The following is a 13,580-nucleotide window of genomic DNA, read 5'->3' on the forward strand; positions in this document are numbered from 1 at the left end:
ATCTGTTCCTGGGCACTTTTGTTGTTTTCAGATTCTCTCTATTGTGAATAGTGATGCAATGAAAATGAGGCTAATTTCTGAAGGCCTTTTGTTTTGTTTTGTTTGGGTCGGGCCCTAGTTTTTTAGACAAGAAAAGATATTAGGGGTATCCAGATAGAAAGAAAAGAGGTCAAGCTCTCACTATTTGCAGTGGTATGATGCTAAGAAAATCATAAAGATTATACCTAAAAGTTTCTAGAAACAACAGAATTTTAACAGTAAAGTGGCAGACTACAAAATTAAAAAGAGAAGGCCATGACTTTCCTATATACAAATACTGAAAGGAAGAAAGATTTGTTTAAAAAATAAAAACAGGTGCTGGAAAGATGGCACAACAGTAAGGCATTTGCCTTGTATGCAGAAGGACTGTGGTTCAAATCCGGCATCCCATATGGTCCCCCGAACCTGCCAGGGGAGATTTCTGATCGTAAAGCTATGAGTAGCCCCTGAGGGATGCTGGATGTGACCCCTGTCCCAAAAAAACATTCAAAATTGTGACTCAAAATATCAAGTACCTGGAATCATCTTAAGGAAGTGAAAGATTTATACAAAGAAAGCTATAAGACATGGGGCCAGAATGGTGGCTCAGAGGTAGGGCATTTGCCATGCATGCGGCTGACCTAGGAGGATTCCCTGGTGTCCCATATAGTCCCCTAAGCCAGGGCGATTTCTGAGCACAGAGCCAGGAGTAACCCCTGAGCCTTGTCGGGTATGGCCCAAAAGCCAAAACAACAAGAACAACAACAAAGAAGCTATAAAACACTGCATACATAGGAAATAAAAGAGGACATGAGGAAATGGAAACATATCCTTTGCTCCTGGATTGGGAGAATTACCATTAAAAAATAGCAGTACTCCACACTCACTGTACATATTCAATGCGTTCCCTAAAAGAATTCCCACTATGTTTTCAATGAAATAGATCAAATACTCCTTGAATTTTTTTAATATCTTTATTTAAGCACCATTATTACAAACAAGTCTGGAGTTGGGTTTCAGTCATAGAAAAGAACACCCCCCTTCACCAGTACAACCTTCCCACCACCAATACCCCCCATCACACTCCTCTCCCACCCCCTGCTTTATCTGAGACAAGCATTCTACTTCTCTCACTCATTAACATTGTCATGCTAGTTGTGGGTGTAGTTATTTCTCTAACTGCACTCACCACTCTTTGTGGGAAGCTTCATACTGTGGGTAGGTCCTTCCAAACCTTATTCTCTGTTGTCTCTGGGAGTTATTACAATAATGTCTTTTATTTTACTTAAATCCCACAGATGAGTGAGACTATTCTGTGTCTGTCTCTCTCCCTCTGACTTATTTCACTCAGAATAATAGTTTCCATGTCCATATATACATAAGAAAATATTATGATTTCATTTTTTCCTGATGGCTGCATAATATTGCATTGAAACTCTCCTTAAATTAACTGGAACAGTAAACCTCCACAGACAGATAAACCAGTCCTAGGGGAAAAAGAGATATGGGGCATCATTTTCTCCAACTTCAAACTGTAATATAAAGCAGTATTAATTGAAATAAGGACAAATTCTCCAATCTATGAAACAGACTTGAATATTCTGAGGAAGATTGCCAGGCATATGATATGTTAGTTTTTTATAAAGGAGCAAAAAATATCAAGTGGAGCAAAGAAAACCTTGTCAACAATGCAGAAGTTTTCTTTCCAGAACTGCCTTCCAATTCCTGCATTTCCCATTCCCTTCAGTTATGTAGTCTCAGATGTATGTCAGAAAGTATTGAACATATTTTTCTCAAAAACTATTTGGGGGGAGCATTGGTGATGAAAATGTTGCACTGGTGAAGGAGGGGGTGTTTTTTTATGACTGAAACCCAACTACAATGATGTTTGTAATCACAGTGTTTAAATAAAGATATTATCTTAGAAACTATTTAGAATATAGTAAAATCTTTGGAAAAATGAAACCAAGGATTTTTCTAAAAATATTAAGTGTTTTGCTTCAGATAAGCTTTAGCATATTCTTAAGGTGTTCTCAGTTGGATTCACTTAATATTTTCCTGGTCAAAGCTTCTTAATTTGACTTTGAACTAACACATAATTCTCTGTGCTTTTGAGTGGACTTGCCCCTTTTATTGGCCTGTAAGTATATGTCTCAGCAACACACACCCTAAAGAACTGAATCATTTGTTGGCTGGAGTTTCTTTTATAATTTGCAAAATAGGAATAATATCCACACTGCAAGGGACACCGGATTAAACTAGGGGCATGCAAATACTATCTGAACATTTCAGAATGGCAAACCTAGCTACTAATGTGTGATTTTTCAAATAATTATGTTGATCTGTACTGATAGTCAACTGAAGTCAGCATTGAGACAGCTAAGAAAAACTAACCACCCCTCTGAATAGAATCCTCCATAGAAAGTTCCTTCCACTTTACCCCGTGGAAATCTACCCAGCCCAATCTGTCATGAGACTTCTTGTTTTGTTCTATAGATATAAACATTGTTGTCTATAAAAGGGCCACATTCTTTACCTTTAATAAACATTTTAACACATCAGAATTGGGCAAGAATCACTAATTATTTAATGCATAATTGATTGAGTGATTATAACATAACAGAGGCGTTCACTCCAAAGCAAATAGAATTTCATTAGGAAAAAAGAACCTTTAAAGCATTATTTTTTTGTCATTTGCCTTAAAAAATATCAGTAGATTATCCAAATATAAAGCAAGAACAGGCCTTTAAAATTACATTAAAAGATCTCATAAAATAAATACATATCCTAAGAAAATATGTGCTTAGATAAATATGTTTTATGAATTTTTATCCACAGATAATAAGGAAAGTGATCAAGGAAACAGATTATATTTTATGCTAGCATGTGTATTTTCATCTAAGATGCAGAATGCCAGAAATCAGATTAACTGACAGTGAAATTGAGGAATAACAACTTTTAAATATTGAAGAAATGTTACATTATACCACTACATAGGAGTGTGTAATTATATATCATCCATCTATATATATGAAATGCATAAAATTCACAACCAAAATTTTAATTGTTTTCTATCATGAAATTAATTCTTTTGGGCCCGGAGAGATAGCACAGCGGTGTTTGCCTTGCAAGCAGCCGATCCAGGACCAAAGGTGGTTGGTTCGAATCCCGGTGTCCCATATGGTCCCCCGTGCCTGCCAGGAGCTATTTCTGAGCAGAGAACCAGGAGTAACCCCTGAGCACCACCGGGTGTGGCCCAAAAAACCAAAAAAAAAAAAAAAAAAAAAAAAGAAATTAATTCTTTTTAGTAAATTAACCCAATTTGTTTATCTTAGTTCATTTGTTCCTCTATGTACCACATATTGAGTAAGTTATAAAGTATTCATCTTGTTCTCTCTTCACTAATCATAATACTGAGCCTATACCAATGTTTGCAAATAGCAGGATGTAACATTTTTTAAATATTAAATTCTGTTGTGTATATATAACATGTTTGTGTACCCAATGATCTGTCCATGATCAATATGATCACGTGTTCTAAGTGAATTTCATGAGCATTTGATCTATTTCTTTGAAAAAATGTGAAGGGTATGCTGATAGGAACTGTATTGAATCTATGCATTGCTTTGGGGGACTATTGCTATTTTAGATATGTTAATCTACCCAACCAATGAGCAGGAATGTAGTTCCATTTCTTCGTGCCCTCTTTTATTTCTTGAAGTATAGTTTTGTAGGGTTTTTTTATAGCTTTTAATCCAGACCTCCTACTACCCTAGGTTTTAATAAGGGGTCTGACTTCATGAAAACACTGAAGTGAGAGTGGAAAATTAGGTAGAGAGGGTCCTACAAGATAGAATCAGGTTTCAGTATCCAATCCTATCTTATGCCTATCCAAGCAACTGGTTGGGGAGGGGTGGGAGGTAGAGGGACTTTTACTTAAAATGATAAAGGAAAAAGTCGTTGATGCCATTATCTTAATCTAATTGTCAACATACATTCTAGGTCTTGGTTTTATAAAAGGGACCATCCAAAGGAGAAAGGATGTGGGGTTAAAAGGGGATGAAGAAAGGAAGAAAGAGATGAAATGCCTGATTTCATCAAATCAGCAAATTTCAGCAAATCAGACTGGAAGTTCTTACTACATAATGTGATTTACAGTATTATTCACTCTTTAAGACACAACTGACCATAAGACATACATAGTTTTCAGATGAGGAAATCAACGAATGAAATGTATTCTAAAACAAATGGTGCCATGTAAGATACCATCAGGAGACGCAGCATGGAAAAACCAGCCTATGAGGCCGAAGTATATTTACAATATGCCAGTCCACAGCTGATTAAACACATTTACCTAATATTTTTGCATCAGAAAATTAAAAAAAATTAAATACTTTTTAAATTAATATATACATATAAAAAATGTTCCCTGCACTCAGGCTTCAGCTCCAGGTGGCATTCACTTCATAAGACATACAGACGTTTTCCCCCATCTTTTGTGTGCGGGGAGAAACAGTGCTTCTTATGGTATGAAAAATACGGTACATAATGTAAGACACAAGAAATCACCTTAAAAAGTTGTGGCCAGAGTGATAGTGCAACAGTAGGGTGTTTGCTTTGCACGCGGCTGACCAGGACCAAAAGTGGTTCGAATCCCAGCATCCCATATGGCCCCCCAAGTCAAGAGCGATTTCTGAGCACAGAACCAGGAGTAACTCCTGAGCATCACCGGGTGTGGCATAAAAGACAAACAAATAAACAAAAAAGTAGACTCACTTCGATCAGATCTTCAAATCCGAACTGCAAACTCCCCAGAAAGGTCCTCACAACTCTTTCTAATCTTTGCATATGCTCACCTCTCTTATGCCTGCTTTCCCCCAGAAGCACCTCCTGACGCCCTGCCTTTTGCTGCTGAGTATGACATGGTGTTGGTGTGTTTTTTCTCTTGGGACAATGAGCATCACCCTTACAGACCGCAAGTGGCTGATGTCACCGAACACGGGCAAGGGGCCTGCGAGTAGGGCCTGCTCCACTGAGTCTGGGCTGCAGCACAGTTCCCTTAGGCCTTGCCTGGACACCTGTTAAACGATTTCACAGAAGGCCTGGACTAGCCCCCAGGAGACGCATAAGAACATGGATGATCCAGCAGACAGAGTGAACCTCTACAAATAGCTTTTCTTGACACATTTGCAAGTCATGAACATGTGCACATCACCTGGGTCATGTCTTGCCAGTTTATGTGGCGGTTAATTTATGTCTCTAGACCAGTGAGTCCTAGAGTGGTTTAGTTTTTGCCTCTATCTGAAGGACCTAAAGAAGCTCCGTCAAAAGTTTTGCGTTCTTGATCATAGAACTGAATGAAGGTGGGAAGTGGTAAGATTGCAGAGACTTCCCCCTAACCCAATCTCCCTCCAGGGCTCCTGCATCCCATTCCCCAGAGATGCCTACCTCCTTCCCACTGCTGGCAGTCCTGGAGTCACCAGTAGGGGCCAGATGACACTTCTGTTTGCAAGCGAGGTTTCTGTGTTCCTTTTACTTAGTAATTATCCAGGGCCCTCAGGAGAGCCAAGACTGTGTCTTGATCCTAACTCCTCCCACTTCTCCCACCGCCCAGTGTAAACATACCCAGACTGGGCCTAACCACAGGGTGGTATTATTCTTAGTCTCTCATTGACTGTGACTTGTCAAGCTGCAGAGTCTCTGGATTAGAAATACGTATCCTCAGGTAGGCACTTCCTTGCCTGGTAAAGAAAGGCCTGCAATGAGCATACAACAGGGGACACAATATAGTATGTATCACTTTCAGTCCTTACCACAGTCCTGTATGTGCTCCAAAATCCACCTCCTACATGGAAATAAATTAGAGGCATCCAGACAGCCCAACAACTGCCCTGTTGGATTGGAACCCAGGCCTCTGAAGCCTGTGGCGTATATTTTTGCACTTTTCTGTGCAGTTCATACACCACACACAAGGAAGACAAAGACCTTTTCAGTGATATTCACATAGAAAATTGTCAGTGTGCTTCAAGGGTAGAGACGTCCTGTATCTCTTAGGCCAAGGGAATTTCCTTTCTAATTTCCCCAATATTTACTGTACCTAATCAAAAAAAATTGTCACATTCCCCTCCCTTTTATTTTCTTTCTTTTTCTTTTTTTCTTCTTTTAATGTTATTATATTTATAGCTTCTAGACATGAGCTCCTGCCCACTTTTTTTTTTTAACAGGACCATAGAACATGAATCATCTTGTTCTACCTCATACTTATACGTCTTCCTACAAATTGAGGGGAATAAAAAAAAGTGGATGGGACCCAGGGGCCAAGTGATCTCAAGAACATTGAGTAGAAATAAAAAATGGTCAGACCTAAATACCCAAACCAAAGTCAACGACAATAGAATCAAAAGACCCAAACCACAGCAAGCTATACACAAAATGGACCTGTTACACTAGCATTCCAGGGGGCTAAGGGTGGAGGTGTGGAGTTCATGCTAGGAACTCTAGCAGTGGGAGATCAACACTGGTGATGAGAATGGCCCTAATTCACTGTCACTATATACCTGAAATACAACTGTGAAAGACTTGTAATTCACAATGGTCTCAATAAAAATTATTAAAAATGAAAATAAGGGATAGGGACCTGGATTGGCCACTTGGTCTGTTCATTATGACTATGTATTGGGGCATCTCTGAGTGGGGGCAGCAGTTGAGTGTCTTAGTTTAGAAAGAACTGTACAGGTCAAAGACTGAGAGCGACCATCTTAGATATGACAACTTTTCGGGAAGTCATGGGCAGAAAAAAATATTGGTAGTAGGAACCCACAGGCAGAGTTCCTCATTCTTACTTGCCCTCTAATTAGGAGTCTTCCAGCAAGAGAAGGGAAAAAGCTGAGAGAAAGAGATGACTTAAAATGTCTTCACTGCAATTAGATATACTGCCTTGTGCATTTGGTCTTTTCTCAACTCTTCCTTCGTTTTCTGTTCTATACTTTGAGCTCTTTTGTGAAATTTGCTTTTAAGTTGTTTGTTTTATTGTCTGGGTCCTAAATAAGTCAACACCTGAAGGAATGTTCTTCTTGGTACTTTCTTTTTTAGTTTTGTTAATTCTATGTTTCTAGTCCGCTGTCCAGTTGAAACATTGGTACCATATAATTATGATGTCACTTTGCCATTGGTGCATGATTATGGGGAATTTGCCCTAAGTACGACTGTTGCCTTTATTCATTTTAAGCATCCAAATGCTGCCTATTGGAGGACTGATGATTCGAGAAAGTACAGTGAAACTACAATATAACATAGACAATTTTTCTTGTACTATGATAATTTGTATGAGACCATATGTCTTGAGGTGTCCTTAAATTAGAACTCTATTTCTACATTACATTTTTGAAAATCTGGCATACTTAGGGACCAGAACTATATCTACTGTACTTCTAACATCAGCACAAATAGGGGATTTTTTTCCTGGTCCCATGTATGGAGCTGCCTGTGACCTTAAAGAACCTTAGTAGTTCAGTAAGGAAAAATCTGACTTCTCTTACTTCTACTCAGCATATCTCAGAGAAGCAGTGAGAATATACTACAGATATGACTTTCATGCTCCTGTTACTAATATATGTATGGAATGGAATTCAGTCTTTCAGCTTTAATAGAATTTTGTATATCTAGTCCTCTGTAGTTAAAATAAAAAAAAATATTCTAGTGCTAGATCAGATAACTTCAACCAAGATACTTTCATTCTGTTCTTTTTTAATTTTTCTTGTTTGATTTTTTTTGTTGTTATTTCTTTTTAATTTTTTGGTGGGTTTTGAGAGGTTGGAGCCCCACACAGCATGTTTGGGGAGAGCTCCTACCTCTACACTCAGACCTGACTCTTGGTGAGGCGTAGGGGACCATATGGGATGCCAGGGATTGAACTCAAGTCGGTCACATACAAGACAAACACCCAACCTGCTGTACTATCACACTTGTTCTTTTTTTTAATTTTTCTTGAAGATTTCTTTTTGCAAGATCATTATTTAAATCAAAGCAGAATCTGACGTACAAGTTACAGGTGAACATTAACCAATAATGCCATTACTAATGTAATCTAAACCTCGACCGCTTCTCTGAAATATGTTAGCCATCTTCAGTTTTACCCTATTTCTAACTTTATCAATTTTTAACTCTTATTTTAATCTTATACAAAGGACTCACTGCTACACAACTTTGGTTTCAACATGTGTCAGACTAGAAATAATTGCATCCACCATATTATTAGTCTAAATTTAAAACGTTTGCTCATAATCATATACAGGATAAATTTTTAAAAAGTTGATTCATAGACTGCAGATATTTGAGGAAAAATTATTCTCCTAGGCAGATATGCATGTAACGCTCCGTTCAGTGTTTCCAAGGACAGTGTTCTGTGTGAATGTCATTCCTTCTTTGCTGGGACTTCTTTGTGTCAATGGGGCAGCCCTAGTTGTTATGTTAGTTGGGTATTGTCAGAGCTGCGTCTTTCCTGACCTCTCCTTGTGTTTCACCCAGTGAGCTTGCCCCTGGGGCCTGTGGGTCACTGCAACACAGATGGGGTCTCGTCAGTGCCAGCAGAGGCCGAGGAGACCGTGTCTGTGGGCAGCTGTTTTGCATCAGAAGACACAACCGAGGACTCAGGGGTGATGAGTTCCCCCTCAGACATCATCTCTCTCGACTCGCAACATGACAGCACAAAATCCAAAGACAAGTGGGCCACAGACCAGGAGGACTGCAGCGACCAGGAACTGGCTGTAACCCCGGAACCGGGTCCCCAGAGGAATCCTTCATGGGAAAGAAGTGGCTCAGGAAACTGGCATTCCAGGTGAGTCATGCATGGATGGCACATCCAGGAAGGAGAGGGTTCTTTGGACATGGGAATGAAACAAAAAGTTATATGTGTACTATGGGATAGCCTGATGGGTGGTACTTTGCATACAAGATACGTGGGTTCCATCTTCAACACCACAGGGTCCTCTCGAGAATAATCCTTGAGCACCAATGTGACCCATAATCCCAAACTGCATATCACATCAGGTTTGCCTAACTCAGGCAATCCATGGCAGGTCACATCAGTCTTTGTCCAGACAACCCAAAATGAAACAAGTACCATAGGAGTTGAACCCAACTACTCATAGATTTGGACCATCACTTTGGCAATATGTCAAAGTGTCTGTAAGGCCTGAATTGGGACACTGCACTAGAACTTTCAGTGTTTTCATGTTCAGAGGACAGTAAAAATAATTGGAGAGGAGAGCATGTTTTTCTAGCATTTCATATTCCCATGACATATGAACCAAACAATTACCTGACATAATACATTCAGTCAAATATTATGACAGAAAGAATAGCATCTCTCATTATGTCCCTGTAGTATGTTTTGTGAAGACCAGTATTGTAAAGAGGCCACGTGAATGGGTACTAATATTGATAATGTACTGCAGTCCCTAAATCCTACTGTTTCCTCTATTATGTGATTCTGTGTAAAATCACCCCATGTGCCATATCTCCAACCCAAGGAAGGTGAATGAGTTTAAACCCGGGTCGCACATGAAATAATCTGAATGATCCAAATAATCCAGGCTGAAGGTGAAACACTTATAACCTGGCATCCTTCTACCTCACATTGAAAGTGAGCTGCCTGCCAGAACTATCGTTTTGATTGCATGCAAAGACCACCCCTGGGTGGAGCAGTAAGGGCATAGTAAGGGCAGATAGTTCAGGCTCACCTGAGCTAGTCCCGTCCAGGTTTACAAGGAAGACAGTCTCTGTTTTGGGGTCAATCCAAGTTGTAAAACATAAAAAGGAACCAGGAATGATCTGTTTTAGGTAAAATAAGGTGTAACGTAACAACTGCTCCTTTTTCGTTTAAAAAAAATTGAGAGGGGTACATAAGTCATGTTCTAGTGTTCTCGCAAGAGGTGGGAACCCCAGATCAAAGCTTACAAAAGTGGTTGTTATTTTGCCTAGTTGGCTGCCATAGCATCGAACTACATAAGGTTTAAACTGTACAACATCAGTCTCAAAACAGTCAGCTTAATTTTGATACCTTCTTTCTGCTTTTTTCTAAGTAGTTATTTGTGTTTTCAGAAGGGCTAGCCACCATGATCTAGGATTTGACTATGACAGCCCTCTCCAGCCTCCTTGAATTCGAGCTAGAACTTTGAGGTTAAGGCACACTGCAAATGTTCTGTCACTGGGAAACTCCTTTTTTTCTGGACACGAGTAGATTGGGAACAGATGAGAAACCAGCATGAGGGGCTCAGATATGCTTAATATGCAGACTGTTCACTCAGGTCAGAGCAAGCACCTGTTAAATAAGAATTGTTCATGATATTCAACATGGTTCTCCTGACTTTATACTCAGGTATTTGTTAAGCACTGTTGCTACTTCTGTGGTTCAGAAGACACAAGTTCATAAGCTTAAACACTTTCATCCAGTTTAATTCATGCTTTTCTTCTCTTTGCACCAGAAGTTGCTAAAACCATCTAGACATTTTGGGTCTTACATTTCCAGAGGTTGTCTTCTGATGACAAAGGAGATGATGCTTTTTTCTCAGGAACTTCTGTCACTTATCTCAGGAGAACCTATCAGGCTGCCTCCAACTGAGAGCATTCTACCTAATTTATTGACAAAGGGCCTGTCTGGCTTTGGTGCCAGGGTTTATGTTCAGAGATTATGTCTGCCACTGTAGATAATGCTCCATTAAGACAACTTTGGCTGGGCTCCATTAAAAATCCCTGAAGCCTGTGTTTTAAATGGAAGACTCTCAAGGGTAAATATTGGTCTTATAAAAACAGCAAGTGTGAATGATTGTCAGTTATCATAATGCTATGATCTAAAAATGATATTTACTGGCATTTTGTTTGTTTGGGGGCCACACCTGGGTTTGAAGGGAGAAAAGCTTAGGGAAAAGATGAGGAAGAGAAGGAGAGAGAAGGAATGAGAAAGAGAAAGAAAGGGAGGGAAAAAATAATTCAGCCAGAGTGTGAACAACAGAAATACCACATGAAAGCCTGAGATGCCTAAGGTTTATCTCTGTATGTGTAGTTCTGCTCTGGCAAAATAAAACATGGCAACCTGTAACTGAATTTTCTTGAAGAGCTCCTCATATAAGTATGTCTTACCATTAAAAATCATAAATGTAGGGGCCGGAGCGGTGGCACGGCAGTAGGGCATTTGCCTTGCACGCGGCTGACCTAGAACGGACCGCGGTTCAATCCCTCAGCATCCCATCTGGTCCCCCAAGCCAGGAGCGATTTCTGAGCGCACAGCCAGGAGGAACCCCTGAGCGTCACCAGGTGTGGCCCCAAAACAAACAAAAAGTCATAAATGTAATTGTGTTTATTTTATTAGCATATAAATTATATATTTGTAAATATTTTATTATATTTATTGTTTATATTCCATAGATAAATGAATATGCTTATATTTAGTATACGTGGTTTATGCTTATTATTTATAATGAATATCTTTATTATACATATTTTATAAATATATGGTATTTAAAATATATAATAAATATAAATATATGTGTGTATTGTTATAATAATCTATTATATAAATTATTGTAAATAATTATAATTACATTTTTAAGTGTATCTGATCATTAATAAGTAACTAAATGCCCAGAGTGAAAACTTCCTTAGTCATCCTTGCCTTAGATCATATCTCCCCTTAACAAGTGACTTTTTGCCCTTGAGAGAGTTTGATCTCTTCAACTTCATTTTCAGCATAATTGAGATAGTCCTTTCCTGCCTATTAATAGCACCTCTGATTGCCAGCCTTCAAAATTTTTGATAGCTGCTGCTGCTGGTGGTCATATTGTGATTTAATGCTATCCGATATAAGTATAAAAATTTGATTTGTTGGGGAATTTCTTTTAAGTGGTATCTGGTTCTTCAACTTCTTTAAACTAAGTATCCTTTGTGTGTGTGTGTGTGTGTGTGTGTGTGTGTGTGTGTGTGTGTGTGTGTGTGTATACATCTAATTAAAGAGTGTATACCAATGCCTCCTGCCACTTTAGGGAACAGTGATGGTGAACGTAGTGTAATTTCTAAGCTTTTGAATCAAAGGGAATCTGGATATAAAGACTATTTCTTTGCATAAATTCCCTGTGGGAATGTTGAGGAATAGATGAGAGATATTTCTAAATGGGACAGTAATGGTCTATGTGAAATTCTCAAAAATCACAACATGTTGCTTCTCCACATATATGAGGGGGGTGTTCCCCATGTTGGCAGCCTCCTTTTTTCCTCCACTTAGTGATACCTAAATTACCTTCTGGCCCCTCTTCCCCAGTAGTCAGTGAGTAGTAGGACATGATGGTTAGAGGTGGCAGACTTTGCCCTTGCCTGCAGGGTTGAAAAACTGTATGGAATGAGATTCTACAGACCACTGGAAATCCAGAAATCTCTGGCAATGGGAACATCCACTCTAGCCTTCCAGATGAGCACACTAATTTTTGAGAGCCTCTGGATTTTTGTAACCAAGAATTGTGTGCCTTAAGAGAACTTGGAGGAGCCGGAGCAGTGGCGCAACCGGTAAGGCGTCTGCCTTGCCTGCTCTAGCCTAGGACAGACTGAGGTTTGATCCCCTGTCGTCCCAGATGGTTGCCCAAGTCAGGAGCGATTTCTGAGCTCATAGCCAGGAGTAACCAGTGAGTGTCGCCGGGTGTGGTCCAAAAACAAACAAACAAAAAAGATCACTTGGAAACATTTGATATTATGTAGAGCCCAAAATTTCTGCACTGATGACCACATAAGCATTTAAAAGTGCTAACACTTTCCGGACACATGGACTTTTGTAGACCCTTTTACAAAGGTGTATTTAGGAAACATTTGATGTAGAATCATTTGCAGTAATCCAGAAATGAAAGCAACTAAGTGCCTATTAACTGAAGAACCAAGAGCAAAGTTTTATACATAATAGAATATTATTCAGTCATAAGAAAAATAAGAAAGTCTCATTTGCAAGATGGATGGAATTTGAAGGCTTCAGGCTATGATGAAATAATCCAGATAAAGACAAGTGTGATTAAAACAAACAAAAAAGGATAACTCATAAAAAAATAAAGTAAAAAACTGGTGCCAGTTGCCAGGGACTGAGGGATATAGGCTTAGGCAGAGGTTAGTAAAGTTGTCAAAAGTGAAATAAAATAAAATCACTGGGATCTTGAAGAAATACATTGCTTTCAGTCCATAATCTAGCCAACTTTGGCAGTACCAAGTAACTGCCTAACAGTTGAACCAAACTGAGAAGTGCTGTAAGTATAAAATATGCACTGAACTTGGTACCAGAAAAAAAAAGTTTCATATAATTGCATGTGGAAATGATAATTCGGATTGAATATTGGTTCAAATGAAGCCCAGTGATTAAGACTTACTAAATAAAGCGCCTACTTAGTCATCTTTTGAAAATGTGATTGCAAGATTTTAAATGACATGTGACTCCTATTGTCAATGCCTTTGTACTTGCAGGGCATTGCTAATCTGGAATTCAGAAGCTTTGGAAAAGCAGAAACATTTCGTTTGTCAATGAAATGAGAACT

At 39.0% G+C, this 13,580-nt stretch overlaps 1 protein-coding gene across 1 annotated transcript in view; it reads left to right on the top strand.

Annotated features, from left to right (window-relative positions):
- Positions 1-13,580, top strand: part of COBL (cordon-bleu WH2 repeat protein) — a 233,037-nt gene that overhangs the window by 207,551 nt on the left and 11,906 nt on the right. Inside the window, exon 9 of the mRNA XM_049777026.1 lies at positions 8,545-8,854. Within this exon, the coding sequence (XP_049632983.1) occupies positions 8,545-8,854 (310 nt within the window). The remainder of the gene's footprint in view (positions 1-8,544; positions 8,855-13,580) is intronic.

The sequence above is a fragment of the Suncus etruscus genome, chromosome 7, assembly GCF_024139225.1.
Source record: "Suncus etruscus isolate mSunEtr1 chromosome 7, mSunEtr1.pri.cur, whole genome shotgun sequence".
In the NCBI taxonomy this organism is placed as follows: Eukaryota; Metazoa; Chordata; class Mammalia; order Eulipotyphla; family Soricidae; genus Suncus; species Suncus etruscus.